Source organism: Acanthopagrus latus, chromosome 12 (assembly GCF_904848185.1).
Source record: "Acanthopagrus latus isolate v.2019 chromosome 12, fAcaLat1.1, whole genome shotgun sequence".
NCBI classification, from domain to species: domain Eukaryota; kingdom Metazoa; phylum Chordata; class Actinopteri; order Spariformes; family Sparidae; genus Acanthopagrus; species Acanthopagrus latus.
This window is the reverse complement of record NC_051050.1, coordinates 18318225-18340556: the sequence shown is the minus strand read 5'-3', so window position 1 is coordinate 18340556 and position 22332 is coordinate 18318225. Positions and strand designations below refer to the sequence as shown.

General features: G+C 44.6%; 1 protein-coding gene and 1 long non-coding RNA gene across 4 annotated transcripts in view; one reads left to right on the top strand and one right to left on the bottom strand.

Annotated features, from left to right (window-relative positions):
• Positions 1 to 22332, bottom strand: part of LOC119030180 — a 112110-nt gene that overhangs the window by 20623 nt on the left and 69155 nt on the right. The window lies entirely within an intron of this gene.
• The window catches only part of LOC119030179 (netrin-G2), a 72528-nt gene continuing 59141 nt past the window's right edge, over positions 8946 to 22332 (top strand). The window contains exons 1-2 of one of the 3 annotated variants that reach the window (XM_037117573.1): positions 8946 to 9331; positions 10985 to 11761. In XM_037117573.1, coding sequence (XP_036973468.1) covers positions 11543 to 11761 — 219 coding nt within the window. In that variant the 5' untranslated portion in view covers positions 8946 to 9331; positions 10985 to 11542. Of the gene's footprint in view, positions 9502 to 9930; positions 9967 to 10984; positions 11762 to 22332 lie in introns of those variants that run through there. The other 2 variants (XM_037117572.1, XM_037117574.1) reach the window with 2 other exon arrangements.

The window sequence follows — 22332 nt, the reverse complement described above, 5'->3', positions numbered from 1 at the left end:
TTATAACTAACCAAAAGTAAGCAGATCAGACAACTGTTTTATCTTCGAAACACACTGACAAACATTTTTGTTTCGGGGTGTCAGATCAGAAAACGCTTACATGTGTCATTCTGGAGGGCAAATACGGGCGACAAATTTTTAATTGGAGCCAAGATTTTGATTTCAAAATTTAGTGAGGCGCTGTTAATTCTTTGACAATATTAGCTGTCAAATAAATAAATAAATAAATAAATAAATAAATCAGATGAGGCATCTACAGTCACTGTCAGAGTTATACCTCCCATCCCTCTTTTTTTAAAAACATGACATCACGAGACCTCTAAGAGCCGCTCTCGCTGTACAATGTCATGTCTCCAGGCTGTGAAATGGATAGGCGCTATATGTAGATAGATGAATGAACGGCGTCCACAGGTGACGGAGAGGGGTCAGCGTGGAGGAAGAACCTCTGGGTGGGACGAGGGCGAGGTTGTATGAGCAAATCAATGAGACGAAAAGCCGGTATCGATCCTGCTGGATTTATCCTCCCCAATGTCAACACGGAGCGTCAGTCTGAAGAAGAGACTGTGCCCCGTTTGCCCCGAGAGCAGCAGGATAAATCTCATTCTCTCCTCTACAGCTCATTTAATGAAGGATATAATGGTGTGAGTAGGCTGAACGACTGTTAGCAGACCATTCTGGTGAATGGACAGTAAATCTTTTATCCCTCCTCTAAACCTGACTTTAATTTGCTGCTAAAGCCTGAGTTATAAATCTGAGATGGCGTGTAAGAGCCTGCGCGAGCACATGGCGAATTATGTGTGTTCATCTATGGTTACATGAACATTTTGGGATTCAGTATTTCCGGCGCAATCACATTCATTGTGAATAGAAAGACCACTTACTTTCATGCTGATGTAATGACTGTTAAAATAAATCAATAAGCACCGCCATAAAGGGGAAGGAGTCAATAAAAGTTTGAAGCGTTAAATCAGGATTTCTCAGCCCTCCCTCACCTGAAATCCCATTCGTCCATCTGACTGTCTTCAACAGACAGAGGTATTATACTATATTTCATATCTTACAGTACACTAAACTTAATTGATCCGTTTCTAATTAAAAAAAACACCTTATCAAACATCAATTAGTCAACAGTATGTCCCATGACCAAGGCTGTATGTCAGAGGACAGAAACCTCATTAAAGGAGCGCTCCACTGGTTTTTACAAAGACAACTTATTACACACATTAAACACTACTCAACCTGTTGTATATTGTCTTCTGTGGCTCTGGAGGGGCTTTTCAAATTTAAAACAGAACTCTTATGATGATGATGTATCATTTGGTAATCACTGCCCCTGCTAGGGACAAAAAGTCACAATATTTCTCCTGATAGTGAATTACTAGAGTTGCTATCAGACAAATTGTTATCAATTGTTTGCTCATCTTTCCATCTGAATTCCTCCTTCCTTCCTTCCTGTTTATTTTAGTCAATGATAAAAGACAAGTGTCAAAGAGACAGCGGCTTGAAGTATCCTAAAAATAAGTCTATGTGGACACTTGACTTTTGAGTCTGCTGTTAATGTTGTTGGCACTGATATCCCACGATGCACCACACAAAGGAAATGGAGGAACAAATGTGGTGAAACACTTCCAGGAGCACATCACAAAAATAACTATATTTTCAGCGCTCTAGCGTCATGGCTCTGCAGACTGAAGCTGGGCTAAAACGTGATACTTATCACGTGATCTCATGGGGAAGCAGACCTAAACAGAACAGAGGTTAATGTGGTGCAACAACTTTAGCAAAAAGAAAAACTAAAGCACAAGATTAAATGAGTCTCGATGAGTGAAATGAGTCTCGATGAGTGTGGGGATGTGGTCACAGGTAACGCAGATTTTCTTTTCGACAGTAAGAACTAGAAGTGAGATTCTAAGTGTCTCCTAACAGAAGTATGCTAGCTAACATTAGCCTAAGGTGGTGTTTTTCAGTCCTGTTCCTGGGGACCCCTTGCCCTGCATGTTTTAGACGTTTCCCTGCTCCAACACACCAGGATCACTTGAATAGGTCGTGATCAGGCTTGAGATCGACGATGAGCTTGGTAAACATCTAAAACATGCAGGTGGCCCCCAAGGGCACGAGTGAAAAACACTGGCCTTGGTGCTGGAATGTTTGTCAGGTGCTTGGAGATCCCTCTCACATTGGTAGTTATGGACCAGCTTGGACTCAACATGTGAAGAATTACCCAGGTGCCCCAGTGTTCACAGAGAATAAAAATGGCAATGCCCTGATAGTAGATAACATACGGCCCCTATAGTTGCCCGGTGTGCAAGAAATAAAATTACAAATTGCCTTCGAAGGTGCCCTTCCCATGGAGGAACATGGGTAGCATACAGGCTGCCCTACATGATAGAAAGGGGTCTGGAACTGCCATCACAACTTTCTATAAATTGGTGGCCCACTACATGAAGTTGGTGCCCTTTAAAAAAATGTTTGGCCCCTGCCCCTCAATGACCCTGAGTCCACCACTGCGTACAGTCTCTACTGAAAATTCACCAAACTCTGGAGAGAGTGAATTGTCAGGGTTTATACAATCGCTCTATGTTCTTGACTCATTTTAGACAACAGCATGTCAGCAACAACAAACAGTAAAATACACTTCAGGAAACCGTCCTCCTCAGCGGCGCAACCATCCACATATGTAAACCAGACGTTAAGTCTCCGGAGCCGCTGACTGATGTGAGAGCGAGTGAATGAGCTGAATCAGTCAGCGAACAATGAGCTCACTCATTCACTCAGCGCATGAATGAGAAGTGAGCGGAGCGAGCGTCTAAGTGGCCGCATCAGTTGTGAGATTTACCGGAAGATGCCGGTGATGGTGAGCACGCCTTTACATTCAGTGACGCGAGCCAATGGGGAGGAAGGAGGAAGGAGGAAGGAGGAAGTGAATGACTAATTGATTGATCCATTAAATAAGAGTGTGAGTGAGTGAGAGGTTGGGTTTGTTAGCGTAACCTTGAGTGGCGACAGACACTTTACAGTGAGGAGTGGAGAGAAGTGAGTGTGTGCATCTGTGTGTGTGTGTGTGTGTGTCTGTGCATGTGTGAAAGGCACCTCCAGAGGTTTGCATCGATCACTGGATCATACGGGGACACTGAGGAGGTTCAGTCATGCTGAGGCCGACAAGCAGAAAGGAGGCCACTAAATACACATACTGTACAGCACCTGCTCACACTATAGATGCACCTTCCACACTCCTGTAACGCTGCACACACACACACAAATATAAACAACGCCTCTTCTGTATGCCCCATCCCTTTCACACGCAAACACACACACAAACCACGGTAGATTAGTGCTTCTGCTGCGAGCCCAGTGTGGGACCGGACACCAACTGGGCTCTCCGCAGATGCTGTTAAATCTCAGAGTCGACGGCTTGTCCTCCCTCCTTATAAAGTGACTGATATGCGATGTAGATGCAGGAGCCCTCAGGTGTTATTTCTGCTCATTACAGCTCACTTTTTTTTTGTTCACATCCTTAACCACCGCGTCCCCTTTCACCCACCGGACTTCTCAGGACAGAAACCGGCAGAGAGGTCGACCTAAAACTCTGTTAATATAGTGCCAAACTAACACACACGGAAGACAAAAAATAAAGGAAGAAAAACTGCTTGTGGTGTTAATCTATTTTTTCTTTTTTGAGGGGGGGTTGATTTGGTAAAGAGGTTAGATGTTATTTGTAATAACGAGGTGAAGAGTGTCTGTGTTTCAGGGTCACTCCAAGGTTATTTCTGGTTTCCCCAGTGGGCAAACACCTGATGTAAGTGAAAAGAGCATCGCTCCCAAAGGTAGGACCACTAACTAGGAGTTGCTAGGAGACCATGATTGGTGTGTGTGTGTGTGTGTGCGTGCGTCTGTGTGTGTGAGCAAGAGTGCATGTGTGTATATCTATGCATGTGTGTGTCTTTATTCATTTTCTGGAGGACCCATCTGTTGTTTAAAGAAATCATATGATCATAGTGACAGGTGTTGTGTAGTCTGGAAAGGCTTACCAACCTAAAAAGTAAAAAAAAAAAAAAGAAAAAAGAAAAGGAGGCTTTAAACGTAGCTGATGATACCAATCTAATCTTAAAAACAATACATGAAAGAATGATAAATATTCGTGCACACACTTAGATTTGAGTGTTTCTTCATCAGATGTACTGTGAAAGCTAAGGAAGAATAACATTTACCAAATCAAATCTCTCAGGAAAACAGGGTTTATTTGAGAAAAACAAACTAGAAAGTGATTTTCTTGAAAGTGCACTCCACCGATTTAGAATACAGCTGAACTGATGCAGATGAACAAGATTAATTATTTTTAATATTACACCCAGGAACAGAATAACAATACAAAACAACGTACTAGATATCAAAAGGAGAAAATCTTTTAAACCACGCATTCATGTCCTCGTCATAATTTCCTACATTACCCACAATGCAGGTTGAACACATACAGCTCAGTCCAAGTGTATCCAGCTGCAGCTGCAGCATGACCCTCAAGGAGGCTGGAGAACTGAATTCCCAAATATGGTTCGTGCAGAAGTCGCAGACTGATTTTGTCACACGCAAAAAAAGGAGTGGTCTGAAGAGGTCTGGTAAATTCACTTCTTTTCTAACTCCACATCTCCAGATTGTGTCAGTCCTCACACTTTCTTCAGCCCCAAATGATGCTGACTCAGATGGCATCACTTGAGGCAAATTTATCAGATTTCGCACAGCTCTCTCTCGAGCCACAAAAGGATTTATGCAACTTTTTTCCACATGCGCAGTCGAATTTCCCCCTATAAACTGACTGTGATGTGTGAAATAGGTGGAACTCCCCTTTAGTTGTATCTTCTTAGGTATACAAGAACCTGTGAGCTATGTCTTCAGGCTTTAAAGACACCAGCCTGAGTGTACAAACAGAAACATGTACACTGTACTGTATGTGTGTGTGCGCGCGTGTGTGTGTGTGTGTACAGCCTGGCCATCTGCTCAAAGACATTTTCATGATGGATAGATGAATTATTTCTGATCATGCACAACTTTGAGGCCTTCCCAAAAGTTCCCGAACTGATTTATGGGAGAGCGTGACTCGGGCACAAGTTGACTTTTGCGTCATCCTTTCGGCAAATAGAGAGAAAGAGAGAGAGAGAGAGAGAGAGAGAGAGAGGGAGGGAGAGAGGGAGAGAGGGAGGGATGAGGCCTCTCCTGAACCTTGTCCAAACTCTGCAGGCTGCCACGATGAAGGGTATATTTTTTTATCAAGGTCTGCCAGCTAGGCTACTCTGACAGTTCAATCCTCTGCCAAAATACAAACACGGAGAGAGTGAGAGTGAACGAGAGGCAGAGTATAAAGAAAGATGGAGGGTGACAAAAAAAAAAGAAGAGCGGCAGTGAGTCTTGTCATCTGATTATTTTTTTTTATTTATTTTTTTCCCCACACACTGACAGCGTTTTACGCAGCTTTACAGATTTCGGTGAACGCTCTCCAGGGAGCCCGGATGATTCACAGAACAGATATCTATACAAACTGCGAAATAAATCACAGGAATTAGGTAGAAATTCACCTGCAGCTGCTTCAGAATTGATTCACTCCTCGAAAAGGGATGTCTAATTTTACACAGCATGGTCAAGTCGCTAACGTCGCTGCAGGAAATGAATGCAGCAACGCCACGTCGTGCTACAAAGTGTAGTGTGTACGGGTCTATTAGCCGAGACAGGCTGTTCTATTGTTATTGATGCTCTTATTTAGTAAGACATAATTGAATTCCAAAATACAATATCACTCATTCATCATGTTGAGGGTTGACATTTTCTATCAGGTTATTGATGCACATTCAAGTAAATTTAGCAAAGTGTTAAAGCACATATAGAAAATATGGAGCTGGCTCTCATACGATTGTGGTGTTTTTGTTTTACACAAAAAGCACCGAGCAGGTCCATCACAGAGGCTGAAACCAAATGCAATCAGCAATCTCACTGCCTACACGTGTAATCCTGATCCATTTGTGAGATAAACGTTTGGAGCTTAATCATACTAAGTCATGTTTCCAGCACGGCTGACACTCTCTGACCATCGCTGAATCACTGATGAACCTCGGCTTCGAATCACTCACACCAAAACAAGCAAGAAGAGAAGACGAAGAAAAACAGGAGTTTGTTGCACACTAAAACCTTTGAGAGTCAAATACTGGAATTGAAATATAGGCTCTTTTTTTTTTTTTTTTTTTAAACATCTAACGAATGCCATTTTTGTTTGATCTAAACATTTTTTTTCCCTTCTGCCCTGGTGCAGCGTCGATTAAAGGCTCGTGTTATTCTATATCAAGCAGCCGCTGCCATTTTTGCGATGCTCTATTGATCCCCGAGGGGTGAATTCGAGGGATCCTCTCCTCTAAAACGCCCGAGCAGTACAAAAAAGGGTTAAAGCTCGTCTGAAAGACGCGAAAAGAGAGGGAAAGGCCCTGCAAGGACAAGCTATCGATCCTCTTCTGGGTGCACTGCCAGTGTTTCATACAGAGCTTCATAATTTCCTGTGAATCGTACATCTCCTTCTTCCCCCGCTGCCCCGCTTATCTTTTGGCCTTCTTTCCTTCTTCTGTTGTCCTATAATGTGACCAGAGGTGTGAATTATGTAAGCCGGAATGCATGTCGTTCACCTCTGCAGCGTGAGTAACAGTGTCCTGGATCCCCGTGAACTCATTATACGCATCTGTTCCTGTGTTGGCAGTACAATGGTGTGAGTTACTTTGGCGGTTTCCAAAATTAGGTCCAGGGACCTTCGGGGTTCTGGAGGAAGCTGCACATCTCTTTCACCCCGTGTTGGCTGCCGTAGAGAGGAGGTTCTGATAACTGGTTAAGTATCTAGCGATTTAACCACAGCAGTTCTCAGCTTTTAATGTCGAACTGTCAACAACTACATCACGTCTACGGGTCTATCGGTAACTTTCAAGACTTCAAGAGGTTAAATTGTCCTGCAATTCATAGTTAAAAAACCCACAATTAAAAGGCAATACTTTAGCAGTTTAGTATTGGCTTCCGTGAAGATTAAAGGGACAGTTCACCCCCAAATAAAAAAATATTTTTCCTCTTACTTGTAGTCCTATTTATCCACTAGATAAGTCACCAAGTTCTGTGATATTGGCGATGTCTACCCTCTCTCCAATACACGAAAACTAGAGAACCAAAGCGACAAAAAAATTCATTAGAAAAACTCAACAGCAACGTCTCTTTACACAAATCAACACCCAGTTATTCAAGATAATCCTCAGACTTTGTTGTGAGCAGCTTCATGTACCATTTTCTTTCTAGGAAGCGTGCATCTACTCATGGATAAGAGGCTTTTGACCTTGAACGCACTGGATGTAAACATTAACGCCGTCCCCTTCAGCTGAGCTGCAACGTTAGCAGGCGAGTTAGCCTCTCGAGCACGAGTAGCTTCAGGCTTCCTCCCGCACGGTGATACAGCGACAGATATGTCCAACTCACGCCAAAACAACCTCGATGGATAACCAGAACTGCAGGTAAGAGGGAAAATATCTATTTGTCCCATGTACCAATGCAGGAACTTTCTTCAGAGACCAGCAAACCTTTGGAGGAACTCTGTGTGTTTCCACTTCAGGGACGAGTGTCTGTATTAAAACATCATTTAAAACATCACCTCCTCCAAAACTCAATGCTCTGCGAATGGAATTTTTCCAGATGTACGGCAGCTTCAGGGGTGGAGCTGGCAGCGCTACATCTTTCTGATAAGTCAGAAGTCACAGAAGAAGCAGTTGTTGTTTCATACATCACTGGACCAATCGACATGATCGTCTCGTATCTTAGGACCGCGGTGGAAACACAGACAACAAGCACTTCCTGGGACCTAAAGGGAAATACTGGTGTTTTTACACCTGGACCCTATAATTACAAAATGATAATAAGTAGTGTATAAGAAGCATTTTTTAAAATACTGGAACTCTCCTTTTAAGTTCTTGTATACTCTTAGGAAATGCTGCACCACCACTTTATAAAATTTTCCGCTAAAACAACTGTGTGTCTAAAAAGTGTTTGAAACTCCCTCCAGAGCTACAGATGATATGATACAGCTCGTTTTACAGACTAAGTCGTCCTTCATGTGTAAAACTGGTGGCATACCCCTTTAAAAGAACACACATATAAACCTACAAACACTGTGTGGGCTGCAGAAGTGTCTCTGCTCTCCTGTCCTGAATCGCCACATCGTGTTCAGTGCTACTTGCGCAACTGCCAAACCATGAGAACCATCACCGAAACTATAACTCATGAGATAAATACTGGCTGCAACATATATTAATGGGAGTTATGTGGCCTGTTGTGAAATCGAAGTTCGTGACACATCTGCAAGGCACTCTGCTGCAGGATGGATCGCGTACACGGCGCTGCAACATGAACTTTAAGCTCAGATCCGGTGGTAGCAATAATTAATATAACATATACTGCAGGCTGGAGAAGCCACAGCAAGAGTTATTATCATAAGATCCTGTGGGGGAAAAGTTCTACGGCAGCATTAAAGGCAGATAAAGTAGGGTGAGGTCACTACTCATTCACTCCATCTGGTACAGTAAGTCACTGTACTCACATCTGGACAGAGTACAGTAAACACCCTGGCTGGTCCTTTAAGCCGAGCAGGGTGCACACCGGAGCCGGTGGGGTACAGTTCGGAGGAGCGGGAGCAGGAGAGGGATGGGGAAGTTGCACCTCCCCGGTTCAGGCAGCAGGGGCTGGAGCAGATAAAAGCTCAGATAGTGATTGAAAGTGATGGTAAAAGGATTTAGCCTGGGCATTAACTGAGAGAGGGAGGGAGGGAGAGGGAGAGAGGGAGAGAGAGAGAGAGAGAGAGAGAGAGAGAGAGAGAGAGAGAGAGAGAGGAGAAGGAGGGAGGGTGATATTTTCCATAAAGCCTTTTTTTTCTCTCCCCTCTCTTTCTTTCTGCCCTTGAGCATCCCGGGTAAACCCGAGCTTGCAAAGTGGGAAGAGGAGGAGGAGAGGGGGAGGAAGAAGGGCGGGCACAAGCCTTTTCCTCAAAGTCAATATTTTATACTTTTGATACTCCTTGACGCTGGATTTTCAGTCCTCTCGATTTTTTTTTTCTTTCCTCCCAGTCGCATCCAGATCTAGGACACCGATCTAACCGTGCGCAGCCATTCACGGTGTGATAGAAGAGAGAGAGAGAGAGAGAGAGAGAGGAGAAAAAAAGTATCCGGCGGAAGAGAGCACCAAACAAAAAAAACCCATCGGAGCCGGGCAAAGGGAGGCAGAGACACGGGAGTACAGTGAGGACCGCGGCGGGGAGCGAGTACAGTGGATGGTCGGTGCTGGTGTGCGTGCGTGCGTGCGTGTTTGTGTGTGTGTGTGTGTGTGTGTGTGTGTGTTTAGAGGAGAGAGGGGGGGGTCTCTCTTGTTTTAATGCCCGAAGAGACGTGCACGGACTCCAACGCCACACAAAGTGCTGACCCGTCTCACGGATGCACGTTAGAAGTAAGTATCAGATCACAACCGCGATGCGTTTTTTTTATTTTATTTTTTTTAATTTTTATTTAATTCAGTTCTTATTTGCTGTCCGAGCTGTTCGAAGTGAGCACCGAGGAGCTGCTCCAGCACCGCCAGGATAGAATCAGGAGAGGGGTGAGATCCACTTTCTTTAGGGATGAATTCAGCAACAAAATGATCCTGCATTGATTTGTAAGAAAAGCTCCAACATATAGATACAGTGTGTCTGTGTGTGTGTGTGTGTGTGTGTGTGTGTGTGTGAGGGGGGGCCGCTGCTCGGCGGGATGCACTACTGTACATGCTGACACACCCCTACAGGACCGTCAGCGCCGGGATATTCACTTGAGAACTTAAAGTCCAGTGCAGAGTCCAGGTTTGTGCAGGTGTGGGGGGACCAGGGGGGCTCGCGTCAGTGTGCCGGGGATGACAGTCGGATTGTGATCAATGAGAGGGGTGAACAAAATAAATAAAAGTCACCTATATGTATTCATTTATTCATGGATTCAGTTTTTAAAATCGAATTGCATTTAATTGAAGTGAATAAATCCGGCCCTAACTACTTCCAGCGGGGGCTTTTAAAAGTTTATTATCAAATTAATGACATGATGCTGAAGTAAGACAGAAATAATGATTCTTAAACTGCCAAAGAAATGTGACATTTGAACCGAGACAAGTTGATTTGTGTGTATAATTATCCATTGGGGGCTTTTTGCACATTTTTCGAGACACATCGGTGATACAGGTCATTGAAAGTCTCTTTCTGGTGGATATTTCTTGCAGTACAGTTATTATATATAAATTTAAAAAAGACAACTACTACAAACAAAACATCTGTGCTGCTCTCCATCCTACTGCACTGAAGAGCTATAGGAGCAATTACAACTCCTTCTTGCACAGGCGGGCACCGGGCAGCAGCACGTGTTTTTACGCACATGAGCTCTCCACACGATGCAGCGCCTTAAAGCGAGATCTTTTTTGTTTGCCGTTTTGTAACCTGCAGCTCTTCATATGACATGTCAGCGAACGCAGCGCGGATCAGAGGCGAGTTTAACCAAACTTGTCCTGGCTTTTAAACCAGTTTCTGTGCCGCACATTCGCTTAAAAAGTTCTCCTTAAAGTCTGAAGACGAATGAGATGTTGTGTTTTTTTTTTCCTCCTTTCACTCCCCGAGCTAAATTACAGCCAATTACTAGAGCATAATTAAGGAGTTAATTATGGCACAAAATAAGAACGCAATCCCCGCTCATCCACGTGTATATTTCAGAGGCTGGCATTAAACTTTTATTCGTGCCAAAAGAAAAATCTACTTTTACGCACGAGTTGAACTCTGAAAAAAAAAAAGTCTTTCTCGCGTTTACTGTTTGATTGAGGATGTAAGGGAGTCGATTCCTCATCATACTAACTGACTAACTAACTCCCTCCTTTCTCTCACGTTTGTCCTCGTTTCGCTTCCCCCCCTCCTCCCCACCAGGACAATCGGTGGAGCTCGGCCAGTGTGAGACGTCCAATGGATATACCTGAAGACGCAGCAGCCTCTCCTTCGTCCTCCCCGACCCGCAACTCCACCGTCTCCCCGCAGGACGCTGCTCTCTGAGACATGGACCCGCGTTGACATCTCCCACCCAACTCCCCCAGCGAACACTATGGTTAAAGTGTGTGCCGAGATTAATCTCTGTCACATTATCCGCCTCTCCACCCACCGCCCATCATCCTCAGGAAACCAGCCGTCAAAACAAGAAAGCGTCCCTCTCTCGGCTCTCTGGGGGCCGTCGATATTTGTGAAGAGACACTGAGCGCCAAGTGTTCTTCTGTCGTTCAAAAAAGAAAAAGAAAAAGAAAAAAAAGCCTGGAGGCGAGTTGTGTCAATTCTACCTGCCTCCTCCTCCCCGTTCACAGTGCACAGCAGTATGGTGGCAGGGATGTCCACTGTTTCCTCATGATCACCGCTCCATGCGCCTCACCTCTCCTCTGAGCTCCGTGGCCCCCTCACCCTGCGCCGGACCCGCTCCAAACACCCTCCCAGCCTGCCATGCTCCTCCAGGCCGTGTTTCTGCTGCTGCTGCGCTGCCTGGCCTCCACCCTGGGCCAGTACGATCTGTGCAAGTCCCTGGTGAGCACGGATGAGGGCTCGGTGTGGGAGCAGTACGCGTGCCAGCCGAAGCCCGCGTCCATGAAAGACCACATGCGGATCAAGGTGGACCCGCCCGGGATCACGTGTGGGAACCCGCCGGAGAGGTTCTGCACGCTGGTGAGTCTTTTTATTACCTTTTTTTAAAAAATATATATATATATATAAATAACTTTAAAAATGGACAAAAGTGTGCACACGTGCTCCACACTCATTTAAAGCTGAATGGTGAAAAGTAAGTTGAAAACTGTGAATCTCAAACTCATCAGGATCACAAGGTCATGCGGTGAAGCTGACCTGTGAGTACAGTGAAAAGTAATGACCCATAAAAAAAAAAAGGTGTAAAGTGAGAGCAGGGCTCACACTATAAAAGCTATAGGGATCTGAAAAGGGATGACATAAGAGCAACGACTTGGCACAGCTCGACCTCCCTCAGAGAGCTCTGGAGGTGTTGTTTACATTATGTGGACTTGGCAGCCTGGGATCCGGTTTGGATTCGGGTCTTCCAGAGCACCTCACATATTCCCCCCCCCCAACCCTCCGGTAAAAATGTAAGTGGGGACCTTTTTAGTTCCAAGGACACTGAAGGGTGAGCTGGAGGAAAACTCGTTAAAATGTCTGCCACAGCAATATTTAACACACTTTAGCCTGCAGGCTAGTTCCCCATCCCGGCTAATGCGAGTGTAATAATTTGAAATAAGGGTTATAAAATCATTGTAATCCTAAGAAGACTGCAATTAAGCTTCACCCCCACCTTCCTTCCTCCCTTCCTCCCTCCTGCCTCTGTCAGTGGAAAGTTTTATGTTTGACTCACCGTATGTGTGTGTGAGACGGCGAGTTGGTCCTCTTGATGAGCGTCCACTCGGCCAGTTGGCCAGAAGTGAAGGTGCCAGACACGTCTCAACGGCCGTGAGTCAAGAGCTCACAAAGCGTGTTTGGAGAGACATCATATTATACCACAGTGTCAGGCCGTTAATTAGGTGTTGTTTGGGATTTGTTAGCTATTTACAAACCACTGTCCAACCCGGTCTCCCTCCCTTCCTCTTACTGAGACTAATAACAGAGAGGGAGGGGGGGGGTCATCTGACAGGAGCAGGAAAGGATACCCTGCTCCTTGGATACCTAATGGTTAATGATTTGTTTAATGTAGAAGTAGCGGAAACCACTGTCGTCTGGAGAAAGCTTCTCCGATGACTTGTCTTGAGACGGGAGACGGACGGAGGCAAGGTGGAGGTGGGCGGGTGGGAAGTGAAGAGAAATGCTCGCTGCCATAACGTATTGACGTCTGCCCCCTAATGGCCCCGGCCTGGAAACTTCTATAACTATGTTTCTGAGTGAGCGATGATGAAATATTGATGGGCTCCTTAATGGGCTTCCTTACAAGGGTTGGCCTGCGTCGCTCCATCCCGCGGACCCAGAGTGCACTGCTGGGGCTGGTGGGGGGGGGGGGGGAATAGAAGAAAGAGGGGCAGAGGGCGGGACAGGAAGGAGCCTGGGCTTAGTCAGCACTTTTTTTGCAAAATCGGACGGGGTCTTTATAGTGGAAAGTTCTGGTTCTCCTCAGGTCATCTGGCGCGGCGGGAATTGTAGCAGGCCCCCTAGAGCTCCGGCTTTGCAGAGTGAAAGGTGCTGCGAGATGAAAGTTTGCTCATGAAGCGAGGAACATCAGACATGACGAGAGAGCAGAGTAGGTTTAGGTACATTTTTGAGCAAAAGAAGCCGCTTTTCTAGACTGTGATGATCCATATTGTTGCATTTTTTAGAACAGAAATATGGTATTTTGGGGTAAAAATCACTTGGCGTGGACAAATATTTACCCAACAAACACCTCAGCTGGGAATCAAGGCCATTAAACCTCCTCTGTCTGTGTTTCCAACCTGTCAGCTGAGTATTAGTTGAGGGTTATTGGTATACAGATCATTTATTTTCAGGCGAGCAGCACCCCCCCCCTTCCTCTTGCCCCCGGATTTGGCAGCTTTACAGAAAAGCCGGTTTCTTATCTAATTGGTGTACATTTACATTCACTCATTCAGCAATCCCACAAGTCAAGGGAAAGTCAGGGCACCGGAAAAAAAAAAACAAAAAAAAATACTGCATCACCCAGTGCGCAGAGCTGCTCATCCTTATTAAGACTTGAGACATACTGCGGAAGATGCAAAACCATTTTTTTACCCCCCTCTCACACCCTATGTGTGTTACAGTGTGTTCCTAAAAACTATGGTGGAATTCACTTTTTTTAGGGGGGGTTTTGATGTTGAGCCTTACTGTAGCTTCCCCCCGCTTGCATTGGTTTACAGTAGTTTTTGGTCCTCCATCTCCGCAGGGATGCATTTTTTTCCCCCACTCTATTTATCTCTCTTGTTTTCTGGGAATGCAGCATCCTTTCTCCACAGCCAAACAGGCCAGCATGTTGGCTTCTTTCAGCATGACGGGCTTCCAGCACTTTGACAAAGATGCTACTGTCACTAGTGCTGTGTTAGGGAGCTTCAGTAGTTTCTTTGTAGTTTCTCCGTATGATGGCTACGATAGCGTCTCAGCTCGCGGTTGAGGATGATGGAGTAAGGAGGTTTTGAGGGGAGGGTGAGGCGGCGTGTTGCGGAGGGGGATAGCTAATGATGAGGGAGAGGTGAGGAAGATCCAAGCTTAGCTAAGCAGAAAGATGAAATCAGACCACAGTTCCACGGTAGTACACACAGTGTCGGTGTGAAAACGCTGCATTCAAAAAGCTCTCGCCGTGCTGTTGTTTGTTATTTAGTTGTTTTTCTTTCGGTTTTGAACCGAAACCTTCGATCAGGCGTCTCTCTCGGGGCCGAGAACAGAGAGCAGCCGAATGCAAATGGGATGTGTGCAGGAATGTACAGTGTGCTGCGACGTTGATGCCGACCAGCAGGGGTGTGTGAAACGCGTGCACGAGTTGGCCGACCGCGCACGGTAGTATGTCTTAGAAAGACAACAAAAAAAGAAAGACACACCTTCCTGTTCCACAACACGTTTGCCCGTTTTAGAAGGTAGAAATCAGCCAGCTCTAAAAATAGACATGAGAAGAGAGAGAAGCCGCGCAGCAGCGGAAGGGGAGCAGGCAGGAAGGGGAGGAAGATGGCAGCTGGTAGCGTGGATCAGTGCTTCCCAGACTGGGCCTATGGCCATACTTCATACTCCCTGCCCAGTGTAGCCCTGCCAGGCCCGCTGGCCTGCCCTGCCCAGCAGTGGGCCATCAAGGCCATGCAAAAGGGCCACTCACACCCAGTAGTGGGCCATCCCTGATGCACCTCCCTGGGGTGAAAGCCAGCCCAGGTGGCCAGTGTCCTAATAAAACACCCTCGGAGGTGAATTTGGGCGCAGCGTGAGCAGGTTTGTCAGTGCGGGGCATAATTAACGAAGGGAACAGAGAGAAAGAAACAGACAGCAAAAGAGAGAGCGACAGAAAAGAGTGGCTGTATGAACAAGGGAGGTGGGGGAGGGTGCAGTGATGTAATGGCATGGCTTGCTTCCCCATTAGGACACAGTTGAAAGTGATCAGAGTGTGTTTAGATGTGTTGGCAGAACGGGGGGATGGTTATAAGTGAGATTTATCCCTCACTGAGGTGATACTAAGAGGGATTGGCCGCAGGGGCTTAGACAGCCTGAGGTGAACTTAGCAAACCGCCTTGCTGTTCGGAGACCAGAGACCATATGTAGAGAAACTTCAGAGCCAGTGTTTGTGTGTGTGTTTGTACATGTGAGAGATAGACCGGCTACAGCGTTTGAGTAATAATTCAGGGGAAAAGGGAAATTTGTCAACTTGGTTGTTATCGTATTTGTGTCCCTCGTGAATACTGCTCGCTTTAAAAAAAAAATAAAAATACTTACCTCCTCCGTTGTAGACGTTTGGGGAATACAGACAAGAATGAGGAGCGCAAGTCTTTTTGCTTTCCAGCAAAACTTCAATGCAGCAGAATCCATCTCAGAGATACAAACGGAAAAAAGTCCCCTGGAAGTGGAGTATTTGAGATGATTTCTGTTGTGTGGAAAGACGAAGTAGACTCAAACTCTTTGTCACTATTAAAATTGTTCCCGCTGTAGAATTCTCCCAAATTTCCGAGACGGACTAAAAGACGAACAATCTTAATTGGGGCAAGAAGCACAAGTCTCTTACAGCTTCTCAAATAACTTGAAATGAACTGAAATCCTCTGAAATACTTCTCTGCAAGGGACACTGTCTGTGTTTACTTTCAGTAGGACTCAAAGACAAATGTTGATTTAACACTTTCTGTAAAATCGCAGGGAGAAACACAATTATTGCCCCAGTTGTTATTGTTCCTGCTGGAGTCTGCACTTCCTGTGTGTACAACAGAAGGTGGGACCGAAATAGGATAACACCCGGGCTGACAACACCAGAATCTTCCCATTAACACCTCTAATGCATCTTCAATTAAAGGGGAAGACCGCTGGTTTTGCATGTCAAAGTGTGTTTACAGGTTTGGGGTGTACTACTGCTTGTGTTAAAAAAAAAAAAAAAGGAAAAAAAAGTTATTTAAAGCCTTTCGTGACTGAAGAGGAAGCCGTGTGTGCTCTGAAGACTACAAGTGTTAACATTATGAAAATCTGGGGTTGTGGAGTTGGAGATAAGTTTTGGGATTTGATACGTTGCTATCACGATACGCGGCGATACATGCTCGGGAGATATAGTACTGTTCAACACTGTGAAAGCGTTTAGTTTAAAGGTTCAATATGTAACAATTGCCCACCTGTCGAATTCATGCTCAAAACAAATAGGTGACAGCGAAAAACCACAGTAACGGCTTACTGCTGCTAACCATAGCTACCATTAGCGCTGTAGCTCAGTTAGCTTTGCAGCTAGTGGTCCGGACCTCTGAACTTGGAGTACCAAAGCTGGTTTGCGTGCTAGCTTAAGATGATATGTCTGCAACACAAAACAAAAATTCCAACATATAGCTCTTTTAAACCCAAAACTATATTTCCTAAACCTAACTAAGTATTTTTGTTGTCTAAACCTAACAAAACAGTAACAGAAAACTGGAAAAAAAAAATTAAAATAAGTGAATTCTTGTGTAAAATAATAGCATAATAATATATTCTAGACAGAACACTTGAGCTTCCAAACAGCTCACTCCAAATGTATGTCGTGTTTTTCTTTTTCACTGTTTCATGAGTTGAAACACCGACATGGTGATACCAGATAAACCTGCCCACGATAATGATGGTATTACCAAACAGAGATGCTGCAATACTTGACATCATGAAGTCTGTGTGACTGAAACAATCCTCTGGACAAGTTTCAATAAAAATATCAATAATTAGTTTATCGATAACATATCACAAGGGGAAGTAATACTTAATATTCCTGTATCAATTTTTTCCCCAGCCCTTTTTTAAGAAACACAGAAAGTACAAGATAATATAAAGATTTCTGTTGCACAGTCCACATCCCAGTTGTCTCAAAGCTTTAAATCCTTCTCCAGCCCGTCTGCCTCTCTTTATCTGCGTCCTCCTCCTCTGTAATTGGTTTGGATTTAATAACAAGCATCAATAAAAGATAATGGCCTTTACCTGAATTCACCTCATCAGAGCACTTCCAGAAAAAAAAGCAACTCTTGCTGAACTCCTGCTCTGTTAATGTATCTGCTGGAAGTATTAGCTGAAGTTCCCAATATAACTCGTCCAGGTCCGACCGCGGTGATCTTACCGGGACGTGCCCTGCTGGCGTCCTTCTTCTCTCCTCCTCCGGCGCAATCACACATTCCTACAGTAAACATTTACTTCTGCTTGCACGCTTGCACACCGACATAAACAACACCCACCCACGCGAAACACACACACCTAAGACACATTTACACCTGCTGACTGCTGTTTGGTTCTCAGCGAGACGTTCCACAGTGAGCGAATAATCACTGTTTCAGGTAATTAAAGTGAAATTATGTGATTTGCAAATTCTATACATGCGTAGAACACATATTTCACGCCACACACACACACACACACACACACACACACACCATCTTCACTCAGGGCAACAGGAATCTCCAGTATGATGGAGAAACCGCCGCCAAAATAAAAGATTAACGTCATAAGTGAAAAAGCAATATCCCTTTCTCTTTCCCTCTGTGGGACCTTTTAATGGGAGGGTCATTTCATTTGATGTTTCTCCAAAACAAAATAAATTGTGTTCTCTGAGTGTGTCCCTACCTTTATTCCCCTTGCCGGCAATATAACATAGGAACTTCTATAAGTGGAGGAAGAAATAAAGCAGAGGGAGAGAGAGGGCGAGGAAATATTTTTTTGAGGGGGACAGAAATGGTCATAAAAGCGAGGGATGAGGGGAGGAAAGGAGTTTTCTTGGCGCTTTATTTCTGTGTAAATGCACGGCAGCAGCTCGCTATGTCCTGTAAGCTACCAGCCATCAGTGAAATAACTCACTTCTAAACCGACGTTTGTGCAGGATCATTTTTCAGGAGGTCGTTTTTTTTCGTTGTGTTTTTTTTTTTAGCTGCAGTTTCACATCGGCCTCGGAAGCAAAAAAAATTTAGCACTGGAGGAGTTATTAATGAGAATGGCATTGTTATCCCGCAAGTGAAAACAAGGAAGTCAGTCGTACGCAGGGGCATCATGGCGGCTGTTGTTGTGGCGACAGGATCCCAGCGAGGATAATTGCTGGAGGGGCTTAGCAGTCCGGGCCACCTGCCGCAGCAGTTGGCCGGGATCTACTGTGTGAGCCTGTGTGCATGTCTGTGAGAGAGTGTGTTTTGCAGGTGTTTCTGGTGTGTGTGTGTGCGTGTATCCTGGCATAGATATATACTGCGCCAGGGCAGCGTAGTGGCAGGAGGCCGAGTAGGATAAGGAGGACAGGACACACAAAGGGCTTAAACATAACCTTGTGCGTAAGTATCTCGCGGGGGATAAAAATCTTCCATAGTATATTACTGTACATATCACCTCCACTGTAGCTAATCCTAATGGGCTTGGAGAGGTTGGAGCAGACTGATGAACGGCGGCAAGCAGCTTTCTGACCCGACACTCCAACAAGACGTAAAAAATACTGTATTGATCCTCGCTTCTTGTCTAGTTTAGCGGATTTGCCTTCACACAAACACACTTCAGGAGCAAACCTATCCAGAGCTCTGTGTGTGTGTGTGTGGGTGTGTTGTATCTGGGACAGTGTGACAGTGAGATCATTTTCAATAGGATTTGTAGGTTGAGGGTCATCTCCAGAACAACAGCCTACTAATCCGGTCCCGTGTGTGTGAACGTGTGTCTGGACTAAGGTCACGGGACGCACTACTGGAGGGATACAGAGGCAGCAGGGACGTTGTCGCTGGAAAAAGCCACTTCAGTACAGATCCTACATCAAACCAAGTGTTTACATTCTGTTATCGTTTAAATTCCCCCTCCAGTCAGAAATGGGCTTCTCCTCTCGTTCCTACAGTTGAGTATGTGTGACGTTCGTGCTGAAATTTAACACAAGAGGGCTGTTTTTACATGCAAATGCTAAAGCCAATCTTCTCTGTGCTCAGTGAAAATCTGATCTCAAGAGACATCGCTGATAGTTTGAAAGCCGATCTTGGTCCAATATTCAGGGCAGCACAAGTGTGGTGGTGTGCAAACTTTAACCCCCCAGTGAACACATGCTGAGTATGGATTCTACAGTGAAGATGGAGACATGTTGTGTCCAGCAGTTAAACTTGTATATTCATATATTCTAGAGTATCAATGAGAGGGAATATATGAAGAAGTTTTGGCAGAAGAGCGCTGGGTAGAAGCTCTTGTGTGGTGGGAGGGCAAAAACAGCTGTACGTTGGTTTTGATTGACATTAGCTGATGATGTGTTAACAGAAGGCTGACCACACGGCTAACAACAGGCCTACATTCAGTGTCCAGACAAATCGACTTTTTTCCGTCACTGATTTGATAGTTTCTGTCAGATTTAACTCATGATTGACAGACACAGCCAGAAGAAGCTTCTCCTCCATTTTCTTGGTTGTCAGGGTGACGGGTAACATGTCCTGCCAAATGTTATATGTGATTGATAGCTGGAAAAAGAATAACGATGCTGGTGCAAAATCCATGTCAGACACACATAATAGAATTATTATAAGCCTTAATACATGTGTTTAAGGGAACATTGGACTATGCTACGGCTATGTTGGTGCTTTAAAGTGTTAGAGTGCCGTTTTATTGTTGCAGCTCAGGATAGATGATAATACATGACCTAAAAAAAGGTTTGAACGACGTGGTGCATGTAAGACGCAGAGAAGTCAGTGAAGGTTTAGATTGACACGAGTTGCTGATGGTGTGCTGAGATGATAGATCGCCTGCTGTGACGCTGTAATTAATATTTAAATAAACCCCAGCTCAAGTCGAAATCAGACTTCGACAGATGACGTGTAACTCCGCTGAACTTAAGTGCATTTTCAAAAAGGTGATCTGTGGTCAACTTGGAATATTTCCTTTTCTTGTTTCTGGTTCACTTTATGCAAGGATTGTGTACTGATGATGCATCATGTTGTATGAAAAATAGGCGGAATTAGATCATTTAGTTCCTCCTACTCCTGTTTGAATATGTAGTGATATGATTTAAACAAACAAGCCATTTGAAAAATGTATGTAAAATCTTGCTTTCAAGGGGTCCATATTGAATGCAAGTGACGGTTGCTATGTTAAAAGTATGCTTCCTTGACAACAGCGACTTTGGCTCTGCTGTTAGGACTGTGTTGTTGAGGTCCGTCGTCGCAAACCAATTCTGCACTCAGTGGTTTGAAGAAATGGATTTCAGTGGATGCAGTTTTTTGATAGGGCAGCAGAATGTATCGCCTCAGCATCGACGTGCAATAACAAGAAAGGCAAATTAAGTCTGCTCTCAAATTTAAGATGTGTTTTTTGTTTTTTAATAATAACAACGTTGCTACTCATTCGTCTCGCTGCCAAACAGTGGCTGTAACCACGGTGGCTTTATGTCTCTATTGAGCCATTTAAGTTAGCTGGTAAAAAAATCCTGTATTTTTTCATATTGCAAAATAATCACAGAAAACTAAAATATAGTAATAAATATGCTGTGCAGCCCTAGTGTCTGAACTTTTCCCAATGCATTTATCCTGTTTGCACCGGAATAATATCCAAGTACCAAGGTACCAAGGTTGAAGGCAACAATGCAGGTACAGCACTGTGACTGGGTAATTTACTGGAAATCTCTTTACTGTGAGGTCACCGGCATTGACTACATGTGACTGACAAAGATCAACTGTGAGTACAAGACTTGTGAATTTAACTCAGTGGAACGCGGGTCAAAACAAGCGCAGACCCCGCAGACTAAGAGGCAGAGGAACTTGAAGCGTGGTGAAATTGGCCTGTAATTGGCCTCTACTGTAAACACTGGCTTTCCACTTAAAAGAGCCGCTGACTTTCCCTGTTACCCCCTTCATCTAATTCTCATTACCTTTTCCGGTTGCAGTTGTTTATAGGCATTGTAGATTATCATCCTAAGTGTGTTTGCGCTGACAGTGATCTCTATCTGAGTCAGTGCGAGGGAGATAATTGGGTTATCAGATAGAGAACAGTGCTACCATGCTACTGTTCCAGAGAGGAGAGAGAGTAGAGAGATAGATAGATAGATAGATAATCAGCAGTTTTTTTTTTCTTTGGTACACAGATCCTGTAGTCTCACTGCTGCGTCTTCACATGCACTACGATCCTGTATCTCCTGTGCCGTGCAGCTTCCCTCAGCACCGGCTCAGCGTTTGCTTATGTTTGGAGTTTTCCCACTCTGCGTTGTCACCATAAATCAGATGATTTATAATCTCAGCCTCGCAGGATTGTAACTTTTTGCTTTTGTTATTAGACCACTGGAGTGGATTTGACTGACTGCTCACTTTCCCCCCGGTACAGTCCAATGACTCTACTCAAAAGGCAGAACTGTCGGCAGATGCTGCTTCTTGGCAGTAGATGTGAAAAAAAAAAAAAAGTCTGAAAAGAAGCGGTGACACATGATCTTTGCCTGCACAGCGCGTCGATATTATGCAGTATTGCTTTCACGTTGGAGCTTGCATCATAAAAGGAGAAACTGCTGATACTTCACCCCGAAATCTTTCGATTATTGAACAATCAGCTTTTGTACAGGCTTGTGGCTGTAGAGAGTTCGGTCATCTCATGTTCATGTCAAGACTCCAATGGAAAAAGTACTGCAATGTCCGTAGAATCTACTAAATCCACCTCTCCACTTCCCATCTGTTTGCTCAGTGTGTAACAAACACAAAATATGGCTAAATACGTAACTAGCATTTGTGCGTTGGTTTGCCTGTGTTAGAGCCTCCTGCTGACTACAGCTGCCATTTTGCAATCAAGGATGAAGCTACAAACTATTTACAACCACCTTAAAAGTCTACGTGGGCTGACTGTTTGATACTTGAAAGACAGATTTTTGGGACTTCTGACTCACTTTCAAGTCAACACGAAATCTGTGTGAGCTTGAAGCATGACGTTAACTTCCATGTTTTTGGTGTAACTTTAGCATCTTAATCATTCAGTAGCTATAACTTGATAATGGGTATGAAGGCATGTGTTGGATTAATATGTAGGGATTGGCCTCCTGTCAAATTTTGTACTCCCATAGGGGGCAGCATATCACCGTTATCGGCTCCTAACTGTTGCTGCCTTCAGCTCGTTAGCTCAGTTAGCTATGCAGCTAGCAGTCCAGGGTG